The 21,054-nt window shown below is 43.2% G+C and overlaps 1 protein-coding gene across 1 annotated transcript in view; it reads left to right on the top strand.

Annotated features, from left to right (window-relative positions):
- The window catches only part of LOC149278062 (uncharacterized), a 498,960-nt gene that overhangs the window by 466,393 nt on the left and 11,513 nt on the right, over positions 1-21,054 (top strand). The window contains exons 3-4 of the mRNA XM_089502431.1: positions 14,705-15,048; positions 15,208-15,295. Coding sequence (XP_089358557.1) covers positions 14,705-15,048; positions 15,208-15,295 — 432 coding nt within the window. The remainder of the gene's footprint in view (positions 1-14,704; positions 15,049-15,207; positions 15,296-21,054) is intronic.

The following is a 21,054-nucleotide window of genomic DNA, read 5'->3' as shown; positions in this document are numbered from 1 at the left end:
GAATAATAAGAAGTTACAAACAGGAGCTAGTCCTCCCTGTGGCTTTCCCCCCAGGAGCCCCCTTCTCAATCTCCTTCTTCCCCTGAAGAATCCTCAGAGGGCTCTCTGCTCCTCCTCCTCCTCAGGCCCTTCCTCTATGCCTTCCTACTCCTCCTAGGACTGCATTCCTGGCCCCACTTTCTTGGAGTTAAGTCCCAGTGATTTCTGGTTCAAAACATACTGCAGTAATGATGATGAAGATGATGATGATGATGAGTCTCTTCCTTCAAAAGCACAAAGCCTTGTGGAAGCTCAAATGCTAACAGAGGTCCAAATCACACGGCAGAAATAACCCTCTTTCAGACAGCTTTAACTGCCTTTGCTCAGTGCTAGGGAATCCTGGGGATTGGAGTTTATTCTGGCACCTCAGCTCTCTACAGTTCCCAGAATTCCCTAGCATTGAGCCAGGGCAGTTAAAGCAGTCTCAAACTGGACTATTTATGCAGTGCATTGTGTATCTCTGTTGGTCTTTGAGTTTTCACAAGGTTCTGTGGTTTTGGGAACAAGAAACTAATTATCATAATTGTTGTTGATGGTGATAATAATAATAATAATATCTCATTCCCCCTCATAAAGGGACACAACTGAAATTACAAGTTTAAGAACATTGAATTATAACACACAAAAGTATACATTAAAATAGAAGTAAAAAGAATTAAACTAATTCAGCTCCCCCTCTGGAAAGTGGGAGAGACCTGGAAGGGACATGAAATGGGAAGAGAGGAAAGGGGGGGGGGGATGCTGAGGGGGGGGGGTCTCTCATGTCCTGGAGTTTGCACCCATTGCTCCGTCTCCCGGTCTCCTCTGCTGGGAGGAAGGGAGCGTGTGGAATTCTGGGAAAGGCTGGCAGTTGGCTTGGAGCCTGAATAGGGTTCTAGAAGGCTGGTGGCTTTGACTGTTGACTTCTTAGGAAGAAGGGCTCATCTGGATTTCCCTGGAAGTGAAGGAAAGATGGGTGCCTCAATGAGGAGCTCCCAAATTTGTTTCCTATGTGATAATGATGAATGAGAGTGAAAGGCCCCCAGGTTGGAGTCAATGATGGGGGGCTGGAGGGTCTTCTGTAGGGAGGCAGCCTTGGGGGCTGGAAGCAAAGAAGCCTCCTCCTCCTCCTCCCTCTGAAAAAGGCCTCAAGGCTCTTCCGGCTGTCAGGCCTCCTCTCCTCTCTTGGGAGCTTCTGTGGGGCCATGATATTTTGGAGGGGAATCCCAAAGGGAGTCTGTGACCAAAGAACCTCAGAGTATGATCAAGATTTCAGGGTTGTTCCTGAGGACGGAGAGGCAAACTAGGAGAGGCTGCAGCTGTTTGCTTTTGCCTGAGCCTCTGGGAAGGCCCCCTCTTCTCCTTTCTCCTCAGCTGTCTTCTTGGAGGCAGACTGCCTTTACGCTTTGGACTCAGCTTGCAGCAATGGCAGTGAGCTGAAGAGAAGGGAGAAATGGCAGGAGGAGAAAGAAGAAACCAGCTGAGAAGGTGGGAGGGCAGAGAATGAATCAGGGGGAATGTCCCTTCCAAACTGGGAGAGTTGGAGGGCATGCAGAAGGAGCTGGGCCTGGAAATGGAGGAGGAGAAGGGGGCTTGCAAAATGACCTCCGTGGATGAGAAAGCTGGGCCAAGTCCATGAAATGAAATGGCCCAGTGAAATGGTGTCCATAATATAGGAGCCAGTGTGGCATATTGGTTTGAGCATAGCTGAACTATGTCAGATTTGGAATCCCAGCTCTGCCATGGAAAACCATTGGGTGACCTTGAGCAAGTCACACTCTCTCAGCCTCAGGGAAAGGCAATAGGAAAGCTATTCTGAAGATATTTGCCAAGGAAAGCCCTGTGATAGGTCTGCCTTAGGGTCACCATACATTCAAAATGACTTGGAGACACACAATAATAACAACAACAAAAGCAACGTCTATTATATACAATGACAAAACCAAGAATTGCTCTTGGAATTTACATTATTTTTCTATATTTTCAAGACTTGAATTTTTCAATCCACAGGTAAAGAAATCTGTAGATACAGAGGGCTATCATCATCATCATAATCATCATCATCATGAAAAAGTAGAGGGTCTTCTTTATCAAATTTGTACCCGGAGGGCGACTAAAATGGTGAAGCGTCTGGAAACCAAGACCTTTGGCTTAACAAGGCTACAGGCCTCTTCCCCCACAAAAAACTCTAATGCACCCCTGAAAGTAGCTCCTCCCTCTCACTTCTTCTTTTTTGTGGAGAGCCCCTTCTCCCCCCAATGCCCCTCTGTCTTCTCCTCACAACCACAATCACAACAACAACCCTGTGAGGTTGTTCTGCCAGGCCAGGCAACAGAGACCAGTCCCTCCATGGTCTCCTTCTGGGTCAGAGGAGGGGGATGGAGGGAAGGCCTTGGCAGCCATTGCTTTGTGTGGGGGGGAGGGGAGAGGCAATTGCCTTCATGCCATAGACCAATACCTCCCCCAAAAGAGAGTATTCATTGAGGCCTTTCCTCCTTCCCCCCATGGCCACCTTTCCCTCCTCCTTCTAGGCCTGACCCCCACAATCACCTTTCCTCTCCTGGCAATGGGAAATGGGGGCTCTTCTTCTATCCCCCCAAACTCCAGGTCAAAGACTTTTCCTGCCCCCCCCCCCCTGAGAAGCTGTGCCCTCTTGCCCTTCAGAGGACCGAGTGGAGGACTGGGCTCCTTCCGGGGGGATGAAGGCATACAGACTCTCCTCCTCCTCCTCTTCTCAGGCCCCTTAACTAAGAGCATTCATTAAAGAGCATTAAATGTTTTTTCTCTGCTCCTTTAGGCATTTCGCGACATTTACTGCTCTCTCCATCCAGAGCATTTTGTGGCCTAACAAAAGGCATCCTCAAAGGATTGATACTTCAGGAACAGAAGATATTTCATCACACTAAGACAGGAAGAAAAAGGATTCAGAATTTTCATTTCAATTACTCCTAGTTTGATATATATTTTTTTATTTTTTAGTCATGCAAGGTGGCTAATATGAAGAAGAGGACAGCCATGGCCCTCATGGCTGAGTTCCTCAGGAGCCCACGTGCCATTTAGACCATGGACCGTTCTACCATCAGACAGCATCTGGAGGAAGGGACTGCCTCTTCCAACCCCTCCATTTTCAATCCAGATAAGCTTAAGCATTTGTGGGACCAGCTCCTGATGCTTATGGAGTCAATCTTCAGTGAACAAGAGCAGGATGTTGTGAAGGATATAATGGCCACTCTCCATGACTTGGATGCCCAGGGTATTGAGGACCTCACCCTGGAGATCCCAATGAATGTTCGCTCCTTCTTTGGGCCAGCATCCATTGCAATGCCTTCTCCTTGTTTGGACAGCAGTTGATGGGCGTTTCGGGGCTGATAAGGCCTTCTTGAGGAAAGAGGTGATCTTCAGCCTCCTCCCGCTGCTCCTCCATCTGATGGACCAGGACTTCACTATCGCCACGAGCTGCAAACTGGACCTGCTGGACTGTGGCCTCTTCCTTGGATGGGCAGATCTCCCCCACAGCCTGGCCTGGGAAGACCTCCAGAGCTGCGTCTTCGACACCTTGATATACCTGATGAGGAACCTCTGTGAGAGCATCCATGTCTTCATCTCCCAGGCCCTGGAATATCTCCACCACCCTCATGCCAAAATAAGATGGACCACAACAGAGTTCATAGGATAGACACTGATGTCTTGCTGTTCAGAACTCTCAAAAAACCTGGAGCAGGAGGACATTCTGTACCTTAAAAAAGTTTTCCAGGGGTTGGAGTTGCACACAGATCCTAACCTGGTGCACTTTGCAAAAACTATGCCACAGCTCTGCAAAAACTATCCCACATGAAGAGCGCCTGAAGAAGGCCTAGTGTGACCAAAACACATTCACTGAATGAACACTGAATAAACAGTTGACCATCTTCAAAAAAAAATCTCCATAATTTTTTTGTGTCAGAAAGTGTGAGATGTGGGAGTAATGATAGAAAAGAGATGAGGAATAACAAATAGTAGCTATATGAATAACTTTGTTAATTCTGTATATATGAATATGTATATAGGGGAAAGGGGGATGATGCAAGGTAGGACTGTTAACATGTATGAATATCTCTTGGAATATTGCTTATATGGTTTTTAAAGAGTTCAATAACTTGGAGGTCTGTAGCAGGCTCCCACAATAATGTGGAATAAAGGAAAGAGAAGGATTGAGTGAGGAGAGGACTTGCCATTGGTACCCATATCTGCCACTAAAAGAAAAAGTGAAGAAAGTCAACATGGGTTTCAGAGAAACAAGTTATGCCAGACTAATCTAATCTCTTTCTTTGATAAAATTACCAGCTTGGTAGATGAAGGGAATACTGTGGATATAGTATATCTTATTTCAGTAAGGCCTTTGACAAGGTTTCCCATGATATTCTTGCAAACAAGCTTGCAAAATGTGGGCTAGACAAAGTAACTGTTACATGGATTTGTAATTGGTTGACTGGCCGAACCGAAAGGGTGCTCAACAATGGCACCTTTTCATCCTGGAGAGAAGTGTCTAGTGGGATCCCACAGGGCTCTCTCCTGGGCCCAGTGTTATTCAACATCTTTATCAATGACCTGGATGACAGAATTGGGAGCATACTTATCAAATTTGCAGATGACACCAAATTAGGGGGAATAGCTAATATCCCAGAGGACAGGATCAAGATCCAAAATGACCTCAATAGACTAGAAAGCTGGGCCAAAGCTAACAAAATGAAATTCAACACGGAGAAATGTAAGGTACTGCACTTAGGACAGAAAAATAAAATGCACAGATATAGAATGGGAGACACCTGGCTGAATGAAACTACATGTGAAAGGGCTCTAGGAGTCCAAGTAGACCACAAGTTGAACATGAGTGAACAGTGTGATGAAGCAGCCAAAAAGGCCAATGCAATTTTAGGCTGCATCAATAAAAGTATAGTATCTAGATCAAGAGAAGTAATAGTGCCACTGTAATCTGCTCTGGTCAGGTCCCACCTGGAACATTTTGTCCGGTTCTGGGCACCACGGTTCAAAAAGGATGTTGAGAAACTGGAGTGTGTCCAAAGGAGAGCAACTAAAGTGGTGCAGGATTTGGAAACCATGCCCTATGAGGAATGACTTAGGGAGCTGGGGATGTTTAGCCTGAAGAAGAGAAAGTTAACAGGTGATATGATAGGTCTGTTTAAATGTTTGAAGGGATGTCATATTGAGGAGGGAGCAAGCTTGTTTTCTGCTGCTCCAGAGAACAGGACCCAGAACAATGGATGCAAGCTACAGGAAGGAAATTCCACCTCAACATTAGGAGGAACTTCCTGACAGTAAAGGCTGTTCGACAGTGGAACACACTCCTTCCTTGAAGCACAGTGGAGTCTCCTTCCTTTGAGGTCTTTAAGCAGAGGCTGGGTGGCCATCTGTCAGGGATGCTTTGATTGAGAGTTCCTGCATGGCAGAATGGGGTTGGACTGGATGGCCCTTGGGGTCTCTTCCAACTCTAGGATTCTATGATTCTATTATTTATATCACAGGTGGAGAAACTCTGGCCCCTGGGCTGGATAAGACCTGTATTTCTTCAATGATCTGATCATCACGCCCCTTCCCCATTTAGACAATGGTGGAAATAATCATTTCATTTTTACAAATGAGAAAAATCTCTGAGCTTAACTGCTGTGTTTATAATATAATAATATAATAATAATACATTTATTTATATAACACCTTTCCAAAAAGATCAAAGCAGTTTACAAATTTACCATTACAAGATTTGTGGGTTTGTGTGTGTCAGTCATAGCAGGAGCATGAGGTATGTACCTCCTTCCTCTGTTTGCTAAAGCCACACAGAAATTGAGGGATGTACATTTGTGTGCATTGTTTATGAATGGATCTATTGTCAAAATCACAATTTCTTCACCTTCTCTTGTATATTTTTTAAAAAGATGCACACTGCTGAATATGTTGCACTTATACAACAAAAATCTATAAATGTATAGGTTTATGAGTGAAGATTGCATCCTGGATTATGCTCATTTTGGGGAAGTGAAGACCTATGTAAATTCATTTTATAAACCCAGTGAAACAAATACCTCACAAAGCTGTAGTAAACAACACATACACATAGTCCCCATAAAAGGGACTCACTGGCGCACTGTGTGTCTGGGGTCTGGAATCTCACTTCCACCTTCTGGGAAGACAATGCTGCCACAGTCTGAATTTGGGGCTTTATGCCTGCAAAGCATGGGCTCACGCTCTCAGCTGCAGCCCTTCCACACAATCCGGGACTGAAACATTTAAACAAAGGTCCTCTTTCAGCTCCAGGAATAAAGACCTAACTTCAATACAAAGACCCCGATTCCTGCAGCCCCAGAAAGGCCTCTTCTGCAGTCCTTTATGGCCGGAGCTTCCCTGGGTCAGAGGCCGTCTCCTCAGCCGTAGAGAAGGGTTGCTCTGAGTGCGAAGGAGGAGGAGGTCCACAGGGCTGAGGGAGGGAAGGCAATGGGGAAAGGTCAGTGCCAATGGCCATGGAGGGCAGAAGGTGACAATGCCTAGGAAACTCCTCTGAGCCCCAGCCATTCTAGGAATGAGTGGCAGGAGTGAGTCCAGGGGGCTGAGGGGGTCTCCTTTCCCAAAGGGGGAGGCAAGGACCGGTGGACCCTCCCCAGCTAGGGCCCAAAGGGAGGGTCTCTTTCCCACCTCTCTCTCACAGCTCCCAAAGCCCAGCCTCCCCATTGGCCCTGAGTCCCTGCCTCCCCTTCCTCAGACCCCCACAGACCCCTTCCTTCCTTCCTTCCTTCCCCCCAAAATGGAGGGCCAGAGGCAGAAAGGGACACACTGCCTTCCTTTTGGCCCACGGAGCCTGGCTTCCTTCTCTCTCTGGAGCCTCAGGAGAGAAAGAGAGGCCTCTGTTCAACTGAGGCTCAGAGAAGGTTCCGGAACATTATTCCCAACAGTCACAAGCAGCACAAAATGGCTGCCAGAACACAAAATGGCCGCCTCTGCCTCAGCACTTGGCAATTGGCAGTTTGAGACCTTCAGGGAACCCAAAATGGAGGCTGAAGGGGCCTCAAAGTCGGAAGGGACCTCAAACAGGATTTCCAAACCTTAACAACACCTAAATATTTTCCTGATGCTATAATTTAGAGACTCCCTGAGGCAGTCTATACAAGTAACTCTTTATAAGTCTTTATAAATAAATAAAGTTTAGGAATAATAATAATAAGAAGGAACATTAACCAAGAGCTATTTCTCCCTGTGGCTTTTCCCTCTGAGGCCTCTGCGCATGCCCAGGAGCCCCTTCTTCTTCTTCTCCTTCTTCCCCTGAAGAATCCTCCAGAGGCCTCTCCTAAGCCTTCCTCCTCCTCTTCCTCAGGCCTTTCCTCTAAGCCTCCCTCCTCCTCCTCCTCCTCCTCCTCTTCAGGCCCTCCCTCTTAGCCTTCTCCTCCTCCTCCGTCCCTTCCTTTAAGCCTGCCTCCTCAGACTCTTCCTCTAAGCCTTCCTCCTCCTCCTCTTCCTCTAAGCCTTCCTCCTCCTCAGCCCCTCTGTCTTAGCCTTCTCTTCCTCCTCCACCCTTTCCTCTAAGCCTTCCTCTTCCTTAGGCTCTTCCTCTAAGCCCTCGTGCTCTTCCTCCTCCTCAGGTCCTTCCTATAAATGCCCTCCTCCTCCTCCTCCTCCTCCTCCTCCTCCTCCGGCCGTTCCTCTAATCGTTCCTCCTCCTCACAAAATGGCTGGGTCTGCCTGAGTAGTAGATACTCCAAGGAGATATCTATTATAGATAACTAAATATAACTGAAATATAAGTCCTACAAGATATCAAGAGTCTTGCAGGTACAATATTTGTAAGTATATAATATTCAGTTCATACAAGCTATTAAAGAAATAAATAAACCTAAGCGTCCAATTCTGAGACTAACTTCCAAGATCCACTCTTTAACTCTCTCTCTCAATCTCCAACCGACACAATTCCCCCAACTGTCTCTTGGTCTCTCAGGCCTTATATCTCCTTCTCACGGAAGCTTCCAGAAGAACCTTCATCTTGCTCTCTGATTGGTCAAGAGAGCCTTCCGTAGCAGTGATGTCACTCTGCATTTGCATAAACCTCCATTTACTGGCCCCCGTTGGCCACTTTCAAGAAGAGGAGGAGTTTCAGTTTCTCTATTTAGTTCTTTGTGAGGAGCAAAGTGTCAGAGGGAGAAAGACAGAAAGGAGCAGAGTGACAGCAGAGAGACAAGGCCTGGAACCACTAGGCTTCACTGCTGCCCTGAGGTCTGGCTGGGCCTGGCTTGGGTCTCCTGCTGCTGCTGCTGGTGCTTTCCTTTGGCCACTGCCATTAAGGGGGGAGGAAGGAGGCCCAGCAGTCCTTCTAGGCATGGCCCACTCTCTCTGAAGGTGGGAGACTGGGACTCCCCAAAGGGCATTTCAATGCTTTTAATGGAGGCGCTCACGCTGTAGGAAAGATGATGATGATGATGATATCATCATCATCATCATCAGGCCTGGGGTGGGGGAGGAAAGAGCTGCCGCCTGACCTTAATCCTCATTAATGCCACCATCGTGGGACTTCTTGTTCTGCCCCACTGTAATGGCCATGGCTCAGTGCTATGGAACTCTGGGAATGTTCTTTTGGTTTGGCATTTTAGATGTTGTTAAGGTTTGGAAATACTGTTTGAGGACCTTCTGACTTTGGGGCCCTTTAGTCCTCCATTTTGGGTTCCCTGAAGGCCTCAAACTGCCAACTGCCAAGCACTGAGACAGAGGCAGGCATCTTGTGTTCTGGCAACCATTTTGTGTTCCAGCGGCCATTTTGTGTTCTGCTTGTGACTGTGCGGAATAATGTTCTGGAACCTTCTCAGAGGCCTCAGTTGAACAGAGGCCTCTCTTTCTCTCCTGAGGCTCCAGAGTCAGAAGGAGGCCAGGCTCCTTGGGCCAAAAGGAAGGAAGTGTGTCTCTTTTCTGAGAGGGTTTTCTTATTACAAAGCTCTGCTCTTTCTGGGGAACATGGGTTTTAAAAGGGATCAGAAATAGGATGATAGTTTTAATACAAGCCTTCTTCTTCTTTTTCACAAACATTGAGCTTTGGCTCCTAAGAGGAGGCTAGTCCCCAAGAAGGCCAAAAGTGGCTCATTTGGGAGGTTTTAAAAGTCTCCCCAGTTTCCTTATTAAGAGATCTTCAGGCAAGAAGGAAGGAGAGAGACCAGAATAACTCATATTACCAAGAATGAAACAAACAAACATAGAAACAAACAAGAACAACAAAAATAAGGATTAGACACTAAGACAAACTACATATTTTTTTTAAAGGAAAACTATTATTAGGAGGGTAAAAAGATGAATTGAGTGCTTCTATCCTTTTAAAACCGACTCATGCTGTATCCGCACTTCAGAAATAATCCAATTCGAAACCGCATTAACTCTCCTAGCTCCATCCTATGGAATCCTGAGATTTGTAGTTCATTGTGGCATAAGCTATCTGTCACTGAAGGCTAAGTGTCCCAAAGGCAAAATCCCAGGATTCCATAGCACTGAAAGGTTTCAGCGGTGTCAAAGTGCTTTATTTCTATAGTGTGGATGCAGCCTTCTTGGGAAAGGGGCTGATGCTGCGGAAAAGCAGTGGTAAACTCTGCAGGTTTCAGCACATTATTTATTTATTTATTTATGTATTTATGGGGCACTCATTTCACATCTATCTACAGAGACATAACCAGGGCCCTCTCCAATTCCCCATTCTCTAATCCCCCACCACTCTAAGAAGGCATGGAGTATCTGTTGTTAGAGAAGCTGCAGTGAATCTATGCTAGGTCCAGGGGGCTTTGTTTGGTGCAGAGGGAGGGAGGGGATGCCCTCCTCTGAATTGGCCCAAAGGAGGCATATGTCACCTGTGTATGTCACCAGCAGGGTGCTGTTCTGTGTGTCTTTGAATGCTGCAGGGTTTCTTGCCAAGCCAATCCTAACCCTGGTCTCTTTTCTCAGGAACATCATCTCGGCTTCCTTGTACACGGCTTTGAGGCTTTCTTGCTGGAAGTGACCAAGTGCAGGGCCACCAGGACCCCATGCGCACCTGATGGCTGACACAGAGGCCAAGCGGAGGGAGTTGGGCTCTAACAGAAAGAGGCTGCTGAGATACAACAGCTCTTTGGTAAGTTGCCATCCTGACTATTCGTTTCATCTATGTCACTGCTGGGCTGGCTCATGAAAGCAAGTGGAGAACATACTGTCCCAGTTTAGCAGAGAGAGTCCTGGTCAATCCTCTGTCACCTTATTTTTTCAGGGGCTTTGAAAATGTCCTATTTCTCTCTCCTCCTCCCACTTTCCCCCTTGTCCTCAGGTCAAGTTCAAAAGATGTGTGCACTCCATCAACTCAAAAGAGGGGAGAGGGGAGAGGGGAGGAGAGAAGGGAGCAGGGTCTTGCCCTTGCCAGGAGTCAGAGCCAAAAGCAAACTGCTGGACACACACCTTCCTCGCTTATGTGATCTGTATCATTAAGAGCTTTGGCCATCTTGATCCCCTTCTGGGGTTGCTTGTCCACATGTGTCTTCCTTTCCCAATCTGTGAAATGCTGGGTGATACGGAAGGATATCTCTGGACTTAAATTGAGGGTGGGCCCAGTGGCCCTCAAGCCCAGAGGACTCCCCAGAACTGTTTTTAAAAATGAAGTTTGCCTCTGAAATTAGGTGAGATATGGCTAAGTGCACTATAATTCATTCGTGACTAAATGTACTATACAATGTTGTGATAGTCAGTATCTCAATCAATCAGTAATATCCCAGAAATGGCCTAAATTGTATTCTTCATTATATTGTATATTATATTGAAAGAATTCGAGACAAACTGGATCTCAAAGGCAGTAGCTTTTTGCTTGCTTGCAGAATTTAAAGTTTATTTCCTGGACTGAATTTTAAAGTGTTGAAATAATATTTGCAATGCACCATGTGCTTTCCTCCCCTTTTGCTTAGTCACTCTCTGGATGAGGGCTATTTTCTATTGCAGGTGACCTTTGCAGATGTGGCAGTATATTTCACTGAGGAGGAATGGAAAATGTTGACGAAGAAGCAGAGACTGATGTACAGTTCTGTGATGATGGAAAATTATGACAATGTGGCCTCTGTGGGTAAGGAACCTGAATCTATTGCCCTTCCTGTTAAGACTGAGGGCCCTTTCATAATTCACTGTCAGAGCGCTATGATTCCACTTTAGAATTACAGAATCAAAGAGTTCAAATAGACCACAAGGACCATCCGGTTCAATCTTCTGCCATGCAGGAATAGACATTCAAAGCATCCCCAAGAGATGGCTATCCAGCCTCTGTTTAAAGACCTTCAAAGGAAGAGACTCCACCAAACTCTTTGGGAGTATATTCCACTGTTGAAGAGCTCTTACTCTCAGGAAGTTCCTCCTAAAGTTTAAGTGAAATCTCTTGTCCCTGTGGCTTGCATCCATTGTTCCATGTCCTTTTCCCTGGAGGAGCAGAAAGCAAGCCTGCTTCATCCTGAATATGACATCTCTTCAAATATTTGAACAGGGCTGTCATATCCACTCTTAACCTTCTCTTCTCCAAGCTAAACATAACAAGCTCCTTAAGTAATTCCTGAGAGAGGATGGTTTCCAGACCATTCACCATTTTGGTTTCCCTCCTCCGGACATGCTCCAGCTTCTCAACATCTGTTTGAATTGTGGTCCCAGAACTGGACATAAGATTATTGCAAGTGAGCCCTGACTAAAACAGAATAGAGTGGCACTATTACTTCCCTTGATCTTGACACTATACTCCTATTGATACAGCCTAGGATCACATTGGCCTTTTTAGCTGCTGCGTCACACTGTTGACACATGTTCAACTTGTGCTCTACTACCATTCCTAGTTCCCTTTTACATGTAATTTAATTGTCATAACAACTTCCTGTGGAATCTTGGAATTTCTAGTTTTAGTGAAGCACTATTGCTCTCCACTTTGTAAGGTTTCTAAATATCCAATCCGAAACTGCCAATTTTGGAATTCTGTGGGAAGGAGCCATGGAGATTAATGCTTTTTGCCCTAAATGGTCCTCAGCCTATTCCTGAGCAGGTATCCTGGCTTTTGTAGCCCCTCTTCCAGCCTTTTTTGGCTCTGGAGAGTCTGTTTTAATGCTCATCCCTGGCACTTGACCCTCACTAATATCAGAAACCAGGTCCCAGACCCCTTGTTCTGCCTTTCCTAATGCATTATTTGTATATTCATTGCCTTTCCTTTCTCAAGAAATGAGCCTCAAAATGTCCCTTTTATGCATCACACTCTGTGGGTGTGTTTCTGTCTGTGATAGAGAGATGGAGGCAATGTGAAAAACAGAAAGGCAGGAAAGAGATGCTGAAGGAGAAAAGGTAAAGCAGTGCAGATGGGCAAGAAGGAAGGTTGGAGAGCGGAGGGAGAAAGGGAAGGGGATCAAGCCTCTGGGAGCCAGGAGGGGAAGGCAGGAGCAAAGCCAGGATCGCCTAGCTCTGTGCGGAGAAGAAGGGACCTCTGGGAAGGGCCAGGAGAGAGGCCTTGGGAATTGGGAGGCAGCCGCCAACCTCACAGATTTTAAGAACTGGTTTGAGTGAACTTCTCAGAACCAGCTCAAATCCTTGTTTTCAGACATATTTAGGGGTTCCATTTAGCAATTATGAGTAATTACTATGAAGGGAAGAAAGGGACACAAAATCTGCTTTTGTCTAATGTTTCTTTTCTTACCTGAGCTTGCTTAGCTCCATGGTTGATTCAAGAGATCCTTTGTTATCCAATATGCTGGAGTCTGGGGAGGACATTCACAAGTACTATGCTTTTAGGGGAATTTGGTACTTAGCTCAATAGAACAAAATAGGTTTACTGGGACAATAGAGACCTCTGGACTCAGCCAAGTTATAACAGGTCCTGAATCAAACAGATCTTCAGAGGCATTTGAAACAGGTTTTAGTGTTTTATTTAAGGGGAACGCAAAACACACAGACACATACATATAAGTGTTCATGCACACACGCAAGAACTAGGTAACAAAGGTGGGAGTGGTGAATAGATGTAAGGCTTTGATAATGGTAATAGGCTACCTATCCAGATCTTTATTCCAATTGCTGAGGATTTGGAATGGGAAGAGGTCAGTAGTTCCCGTGAAAACTGAGGTTGGTGAGCGCATTGAGGTGCTTAGCCATGAAAAGAATGTCTGTCTGTAACTGGACTGACACCAAAGAACAACAAGTCGGGGCTGATATTTATATGGAAATTGGTGCTTGGGGGCAGAAACTGAAGGTTCAGAAAGGTTTATATCACTTTAGAATATTTCCTGTGAGGGGAAAGAATGGCATGAAACCAAATTGAATGCAGTGGGTGTTTGATGCAAATACTTCAGACAAAAGGTCACCTCTCAGATCCTTGTTGGCTCTGAATTTTGATCGTGTTCACAGACAATGTACACTAGAATCTGAGGGTCCCAGATGCAGCTCAAAAATATCATAGCAGAGTACAGAAGCAAATATCCAGAGATAGGTTTTGGCAATACACTGACCAGTTTCCACACTTAAAAATAAGTCATGGACACAGTAGATTTCATTTGGTTCTTTATCTTGAGTTGCAAAATAATACAAATAAATGAATGAATAATTTATTACGGCTCATGGCCAGATTAAAACAAACAAACAAAATAAATACAAATATTACAAAGCATCACAATAATAAATTATATTCTAGCAATAAGGGTAAACATCAATCCATAAAATGAAATCCTAAACCTGGCAGGAAAAAATTGTCCCAAATAACTTTGAGAAATATAGATTTAAAATAGTAGCTTTGGCACGATGGCTTAGAAACTTGTATCCTAATCGAGTATCTCCTAAGCTGAGTTATATAACATTTCGAGCAGAATACAAGCTACACATCATTTGTTTGTTGTATTTATAGTGGCAACCCACTCATCCACTTCAAACTTCTAAAATGATTCATATAAAACATAACAGTCAACCGAATATAGTGCAGTAAACACCATATACAATCATATTAATTTCAAAAAGGAAGTGTATAAAAATGTAATCGCCTGACTCTGTGTCATAATTATTTCAAGATATTTCATAGGTGTTTCTGCATCTGTTTCAAAAAAATTCTGCAACAAATAATCACAGCTGCACAATATCTGGCAATTTTAAAAGTCACCTGCTCCTAATAATACAATTGTTTGCAAGCTCTCCTCTCCGACTTCCATCAGTTTCACCATCCCTTGTACACACAACTCCAATCCACACCAATCCGCATGTGAGCTGTATACTGTATTGGTTGTGAGTCATCTCCTGGTGCCACACAGCATGAAGGGACCTCTGCAGTTAGCTTCCAACATGCCTTGGGCTCTGACTCAGGACTCTATGGCAGTCTCACAGGATATGATGCCACCTGTCAATCAAAATATTTCTTCACATGTTTAATAGAATATTTTTTCAACAATCCTTTGTCTGACTATTTGCTTCCAGTGATTCCTTTAAGGCAGTCCCCCTCCAATCTCTTCTTTGCCAGCTCCTATGAGTAAGGATACAATTGTTCCATGAATTAAGGGTATCTGCAACAGGATCATGCTCAGGTCACTCACACCAACTTTATTAATTTAATCTCAATTTGGGAAGGGTTAAAGGGGGCTGGATCTTGGGGTAACACTCTCCACTCTTAACTCTGATATTCAGTCTTGACTGTCATTGTCCTTCTTTCCAGAAGAACATTTGAGTCACGAGAGAGTCCACACTGGAGAAAAGCCACACAAATGCCAGCATTGTGAGAAATGTTTTTCTCAGAAGTCACACCTAGTGAGACATCAGAGAATCCACACCGGAGAGAAGCCATACAAATGCCAGCATTGTGGGAAATGTTTTTCTATGAAGTCAGACCTAGTGAGACATCAAAGGGTCCACACCAGAGAGAAGCCATACAAATGCCAGCATTGTAGGAAATGTTTTTCTCGGAAGTCACACCTAGTGAAACATTGGAGAATCCACACCGGAGAGAAGCCATACAAATGCCAGCATTGTGGAAAATGTTTTTCTCGGAGGTCAAACCTAGTGAAACATTGGAGAATCCACACAGGAGCAAAGCCATACAAATGCCAGCATTGTGGGAAATGTTTTTCTTTGAATTCATACATAGTGACACACCAGAGAGTCCACACAAGAGACAAGCCATACAAATGCCAACATTGTGAGAAATGTTTTTCTTTGAAGGCAATCTTAGTGAGACATCAGAGAGTCCACACAGGAGAGAAGCCATACAGATGCCAGCATTGTGGGAAATGTTTCTCTCAGAAGTCAAGCCTAGTGAGACATCAGAGAGTCCACACAGGAGAGAAGCCACTCAAATCTCAGCAGTAAACTAACATTGTTTTTGTCAATAAGGAATACAAAAAGTATATTTTCAATCCAATGGTGCAAAGAAAAGGCCCTTGTGATTTTGTGTGTTATGTTTGTCTGTCTATATCTCTGTTTATGTTTTAAAGTTATAGTTTGTTAAGTTTAATTGCTATTAGTATAGATAATTGCTTCAGGTTATAATTTTGGCTGGGGATTATGGGTCATGGTATAGGTCAGCTAGATGGGGTGCTGGGATTTTTTTACAACTGGCTAGAATAGTTATGGGAATGATAGCTTTGGGAAAGTGTGGGATGTTGTCTGAAGAAAGGTGGGGGCAGGTATTAACAGAAAGGGGCTAGTTTCTGGGAATGGCAAAGTTGGCCTTGTTCTCTTTGGGGCATAGACTGTGCAACTGTGGATGTGGGGGCTAGGATTGGTAGAAGGTGGAGGTTTAGGTGTTGGGGTTTCAATGTATTCTTTGTCTTGGGGAGGACAGTTCTGGTTTAAACACTGAATTTCTGATTATGTGTTCTCAATAAAGTTATTTGTTGTTTCAATGTGTTGGATTCTTTGATGCACAGAAGTTCTGAATTTGCACAAAATACATTTCATTCTCTCATCAGTCCTCAGCTTCATTCCCAGCCATAAGAAGAACAGAGGCAAACACACACAAAAACATACCAAACAGACAGATAGAGCTATATGTACAAAGCAGAGCCTTCCTTCTTTCCCTTTCCCTCCTGAGTCCAGCTCCTCCTTGGGCTCCATTCTGGCATCCTCCAAGTCTCCTCAAAGGAAGGAAGGAAAAAAGACAGGAAGGAAGGAATGAAGGATGCACTCCTTCCCTTTCCGCAAAAGCTGCCAATGGAATAAACCTCAGCAGCAGCAAGGCCCTGGTGATCCCTGCGCATGTTGAGGAGGGGCCTTTGGAGCATGTACACATGCTCAGTCTCAGGCCCTGAAGCCATTGCTGCTTTCACAGGAACCCTTCACACCAACCCTGCAAAGATCAGTGATCCTCCTCAGGGAACATGCAGAAAGGACATGGAAGCCATTGTTAGTTCTTTGCCTGAAAGTCCCCTTCCTTGAAGGGATGGAGGTTAAAGGAAGGAAAGAAGGAAAGTGCCAAGGGAAGAGATGGCATAAAGGGGGCATCTGGATAGGAATCCCTCAGCAGCCATTTTGGGAAAGAGGGCTCTGCCTCTGGACAGAGAGACGGAGAATGTGCTCATTTGGGGAAATGTTAGGGTCCCTCTATTAGGCCACATTCTCCTCTGCCCTGGAGCCTTCTTTTGAAGCCCCATAGAGAGGGGATCTAGACCATGCCCTCCCCAGGAAAGGAAGCCCCCTCCCTTTGCAGGCTCCATAGACGGAGGGAAGATAAGAAGATGATAAAGAGGGGGAATTCCCTGGAGTGGACGGATCTACAGCTAGATATTATAAAACATTTCAAGGGGAACTAGTGGATCCACTATATAAATGGTTTAATCCTATTAATGCAGAGGGGATTCCAGACTCATGGGAGCTAGCGAGTATCACTTTAATTCCTAAAGAAGGAAAGGACAGCTTGGTAATGACTAATTATAGACCAATAAGTTTGCTGAACATTGATTATAAGATATTCACACAAATACTTGCCAGCAGACTGAAGGGAATTTTGAATTCGACAATTGGGAAGGAGCAAAACGGACTTTTACTGGGCAGACAGATTAGGAACAATATCAGAATGATTATAAATCGTCTTGAATTTTACCAGGTGAATAATGAGAAAAAATGTGCCCTAATTGCTATTGACACGGAGAAAGCCTTCGACGGTGTGAGATGGGATTTTTTGATAGAAGTGGAAAAAAGTATGGAAATGGGAGACAATAAGGCAAATATATAATCGGCAAAGAGCTTAATTATCAACGAAGAAAGTTCCCAAGAATGTATGATCAATAAGGGCACAAGGCAAGGATGCACGATATCACCGCTCTTATTCTTAGTAGTGATGGAAATTTTGGTTTCCTCTGTTAAAGGTAATCCAAATATAAAAGGGATTAACAGGAAAGGAAATGAAACCAAGATAAGAGCGTTTGCGGATGACGTAGTAACAGTTTTGGAGGACCCAAATCGGGGCAGAGAACCGCTGCTACAGGAGCTAAACAAATTCGGCAGATTCACAGGACTGAAAATCAATAAATACAAGACAGTGCTGATAACTAAAAATATGACTGGAGAAGAGGTAGAGGAATGAAAGAGGAAACCGGGCTTCCAAGTAGGAAAGAAACTGAGGCGCTTAGGAATTTGGATTTCTAAAGACAATAATTATTTAGGGGTATGGAAAGACATAAGAGAAAATTTAAGGAGAGGGAACAAGGTTAAATCTTTCACTACGAGGCAGAATTGCCGTAATCAAAATGGCACTTCTACAGAAAAGTATGTTTCTGCTACAAAATTTGCCAATAGAGATTAAGAATAAGATATTTAAAGGTTGGGAAGCCGAGCTAAAAAAATCCATATGGAAAGGACACAAACCTCGGATTAAATGGGAGGAGCTCAAAGATGCTTCAGAGAGAGGGGCTATTCGCTCCCAGACTTCAGATTATATTACTGGGCATGTAATCTAATTTGGATCCAAAACTGGATTAAATTAGAGGACAAAGAAATGCTTGATCTAGAGGATGTGCAGTTAAGATTTGGTTGGCACGCCTTCTTATGTTATGAGAAGTTGGGGATGAATAAAGATTTCAATAATCATCCAATGAGGAAATCTTTACTACTCACTTGGAACAAGATTAAAAAGACATTTTGTTTTAAGTTAGCACTTCGGACATCGGCCCAGGAGCCACTCTTCGGTAGATGGAGAAGCATCAGTAATTGTCTCACTTACAAACATTGGCTTAAGAAAGATCAATCAGGGAATTGGTCGATAAGATCTAGGGAAGATATTGACAAGGATGGACATAATAGACAGTGGTTTAATTTCTACCAGCTAAAACAAAGATTTCTGGTAGACAACAAAACAATAGGGATCGAAGCTAGACTAAACGGATTGGATGATTTGTTCTGGCAACCTGATAAGAACAAGATATCCAAATGACACAAACTACTGTTGAGCAGGAATATGGAACAGGAGACTGTGAAAGAGTATATGGGGAAATGGGCGCAGGATATGGGAGCAAAATGGAAATGGAAGAATGGCAAAACGCCTGGAATAGAACAAATAAATGTACAGTAATAATAATAATTTGTTTTATTTATATACCGCTATTCCAAAGATCAAGTAGCACAGGATCTAAAAGAGAATCACATGAAAATAATGAACAGGTGATATTACACCCCATGGAAGCTAAACAAACCTTATAAATTAGCACAGGGGAATTGTTGGGGGTGTGATTGTGAAAAGGGAAACATCTATCATAGATGGTGGCATTGCAGGGAAATTCAGAAATTTTGGAAGAAAGTACATGACTCAATACAGCAGATATTGGGAATAAAATTCCCAATGAGCCCTAAATTGTACTTACTCAATATAACTTCGATTTTAAGCCCACCGGACGAAATACAATATTGCAGGATTATATTATATCTTGTAACAGCAGCTAGAATTGAAATAGCAAAGTTATGGAAGTCAGATGAGACTCCAAGACGGGAAAATTGGATGCAGAGAGTTAATGATTGCAGGGAACTGGACAAACTCTCTTGTAGGGCTCAGAATTAGGATATGGAAAAAGAGAAGAGGAATGGAAAAAGAATGGAACTTAAATTTGAAGCTCATTGAGGTCTGAATTAACTGGAATTGAATCTACAAAGTCTGTTCTTCAAAAATTGGTTTAAATGTGGATTTTTATTTCCTGATTAATTATAGGTCAGTAGAAGAAAGTTTGAGTCTCCTGCTTAAAGAAAACCATGATAAAGAAGGAATCGAATACTGTGAAGTTATGCATACGTTATTTTGACAATAGATAAGAACATAAATGAAAACTGATATTATCAATAAGCAATTGGGATATATTGTGTTCATACGTTTTAGAGTTGTGCATAAAATTTGTGTTTAAAAGCAGGGTTCGGTTATAATATGATGAAAGTGAGCTCCTTGAAAGGCCAAGAAGACAGAAAGCAGAAAGTGGGTCCAAGGAAACGGAAAGATTTGTGACAGTGATGTTATGGATACTGGATTTGTGTTGTTGTTTTCTATTTTTATGACTCAGAAAATAATAAAGATTATATAAAAGTCAAATTTGTAATGAAGATTACTATGTATTGTGGAAAGAAATGGTAATATCTGGGGGAATATGTACAAAGGATTTACATTGAAAAGGGGAGGGAATAATTCCAATTCAAAATAAAACTGGTATAGGTCAAGTATGAAGACAAATAGAGAATTATGGACTCTCATCCATAGGGTCGCCATGAGTCTAAATCGACTTGAGAACAAGAAAAGATGTAAAGACTAATTAGCCAGAGATAAAAGAGGATTATTTAAAGAAAGGAGCTAGCTGTCGCTTTAGGTTTGGAAGTTTATTCCAATGTATTTTGCATTTAGAATTATATGTATATATGGTATTCCTATGTATGTTTGGTAATTTAAATGTCGTTCATTTGTTTGTTATAAGTTATATGTATTTTTTAAATTCATCTTTATTTAAGTTTCCAAATACATAAAACACGACCAATACATAATCCAAATAAAAATTGCTTGTAAAAGCAAATCTGAGTCTTGACTGGTCATTTGGGACCCTCTTCAGTCTTCCTTTTCCGTCTTCTGAATTCGAGCCCATTTGAATGTCCTTCGCCTTGAAACCTCCCTCCGAAATATGAAGTCTAGCTGTGAATTATTCCTTTACAATTTAAGTAAAAAAAGAAAGAAACTGCAAATTTTTTCATTCGATTTTACATAGAAAATTTGTCTACTTCTCTTATTTCTCTTACTATTTTGTAAGGTTAACAACAACTGAAGAAATATATATTTATACAGATGTTCACATCAATTTCATTGTATGGATCTCTCCCTATTGTTTTTAATATACACAGCGATTCATTCAATCATCCTCTGTTGACCTGGGATTTATATAAGAAAGCAAAAAGAAACAGAATATGTTTATATTCAATTTATAACATGCATAGCATAATATTCTTAAAGATCCTTAAACTTCATTCTCCCAAATCCACTGAGAAGAGTAAAAAGAGAGGACTTTGATTAGTCCTCCACTAGCGACAAGTTTAATTCCCATTCTTTTCCCCACTTTATCAAAACTTTCTTCCACTCCTCCTTTCTTCTGCCTTTATCATGATTTTGGGATATACATGAAAGTCTATCCAATTCCCTGCACTCATTTACTTTCCCAGGTTTCCCAAGTTGGTATCTTTTCATATTTCCATAATTTAGCTATTTCTGTTCTAGCTGCTGTCACAAAATATGTCTTTTAATACAATAAAGATTTAAAAAAGAAACCTTCTGGGTGACCTTGGGGAAGTCGCACTCTCTCAGCCTCAAGGGAAGGCAATGGCAAAGCTCCTCTGAACAAATCTTGCCAAGAACAACCCAGGATAGCGTCGCCATAAGTCAGAAACCACTTCAAGACACACAACAAAAACAACGGTTGTTTTAATGGTTAGAACCTGCCTTGTGTCCCAAATCAGGGGAAGCAGAATATTAATGAAAACAGCAAGACTAAGAAGGGGTTCCCAATCCTGAGAGCAGCCCCCAAGCAGCCCTCTTGCCTTCCACCAAATGCA

Source organism: Sceloporus occidentalis, unplaced genomic scaffold (assembly GCF_023333645.1).
Source record: "Sceloporus occidentalis isolate IW3139 unplaced genomic scaffold, rSceOcc1.0.p SCAF_202, whole genome shotgun sequence".
NCBI lineage: Eukaryota > Metazoa > Chordata > Lepidosauria > Squamata > Phrynosomatidae > Sceloporus > Sceloporus occidentalis.
Note: the sequence above shows the minus strand (reverse complement) of the source record. Positions and strands in the feature narration are given on the sequence as shown.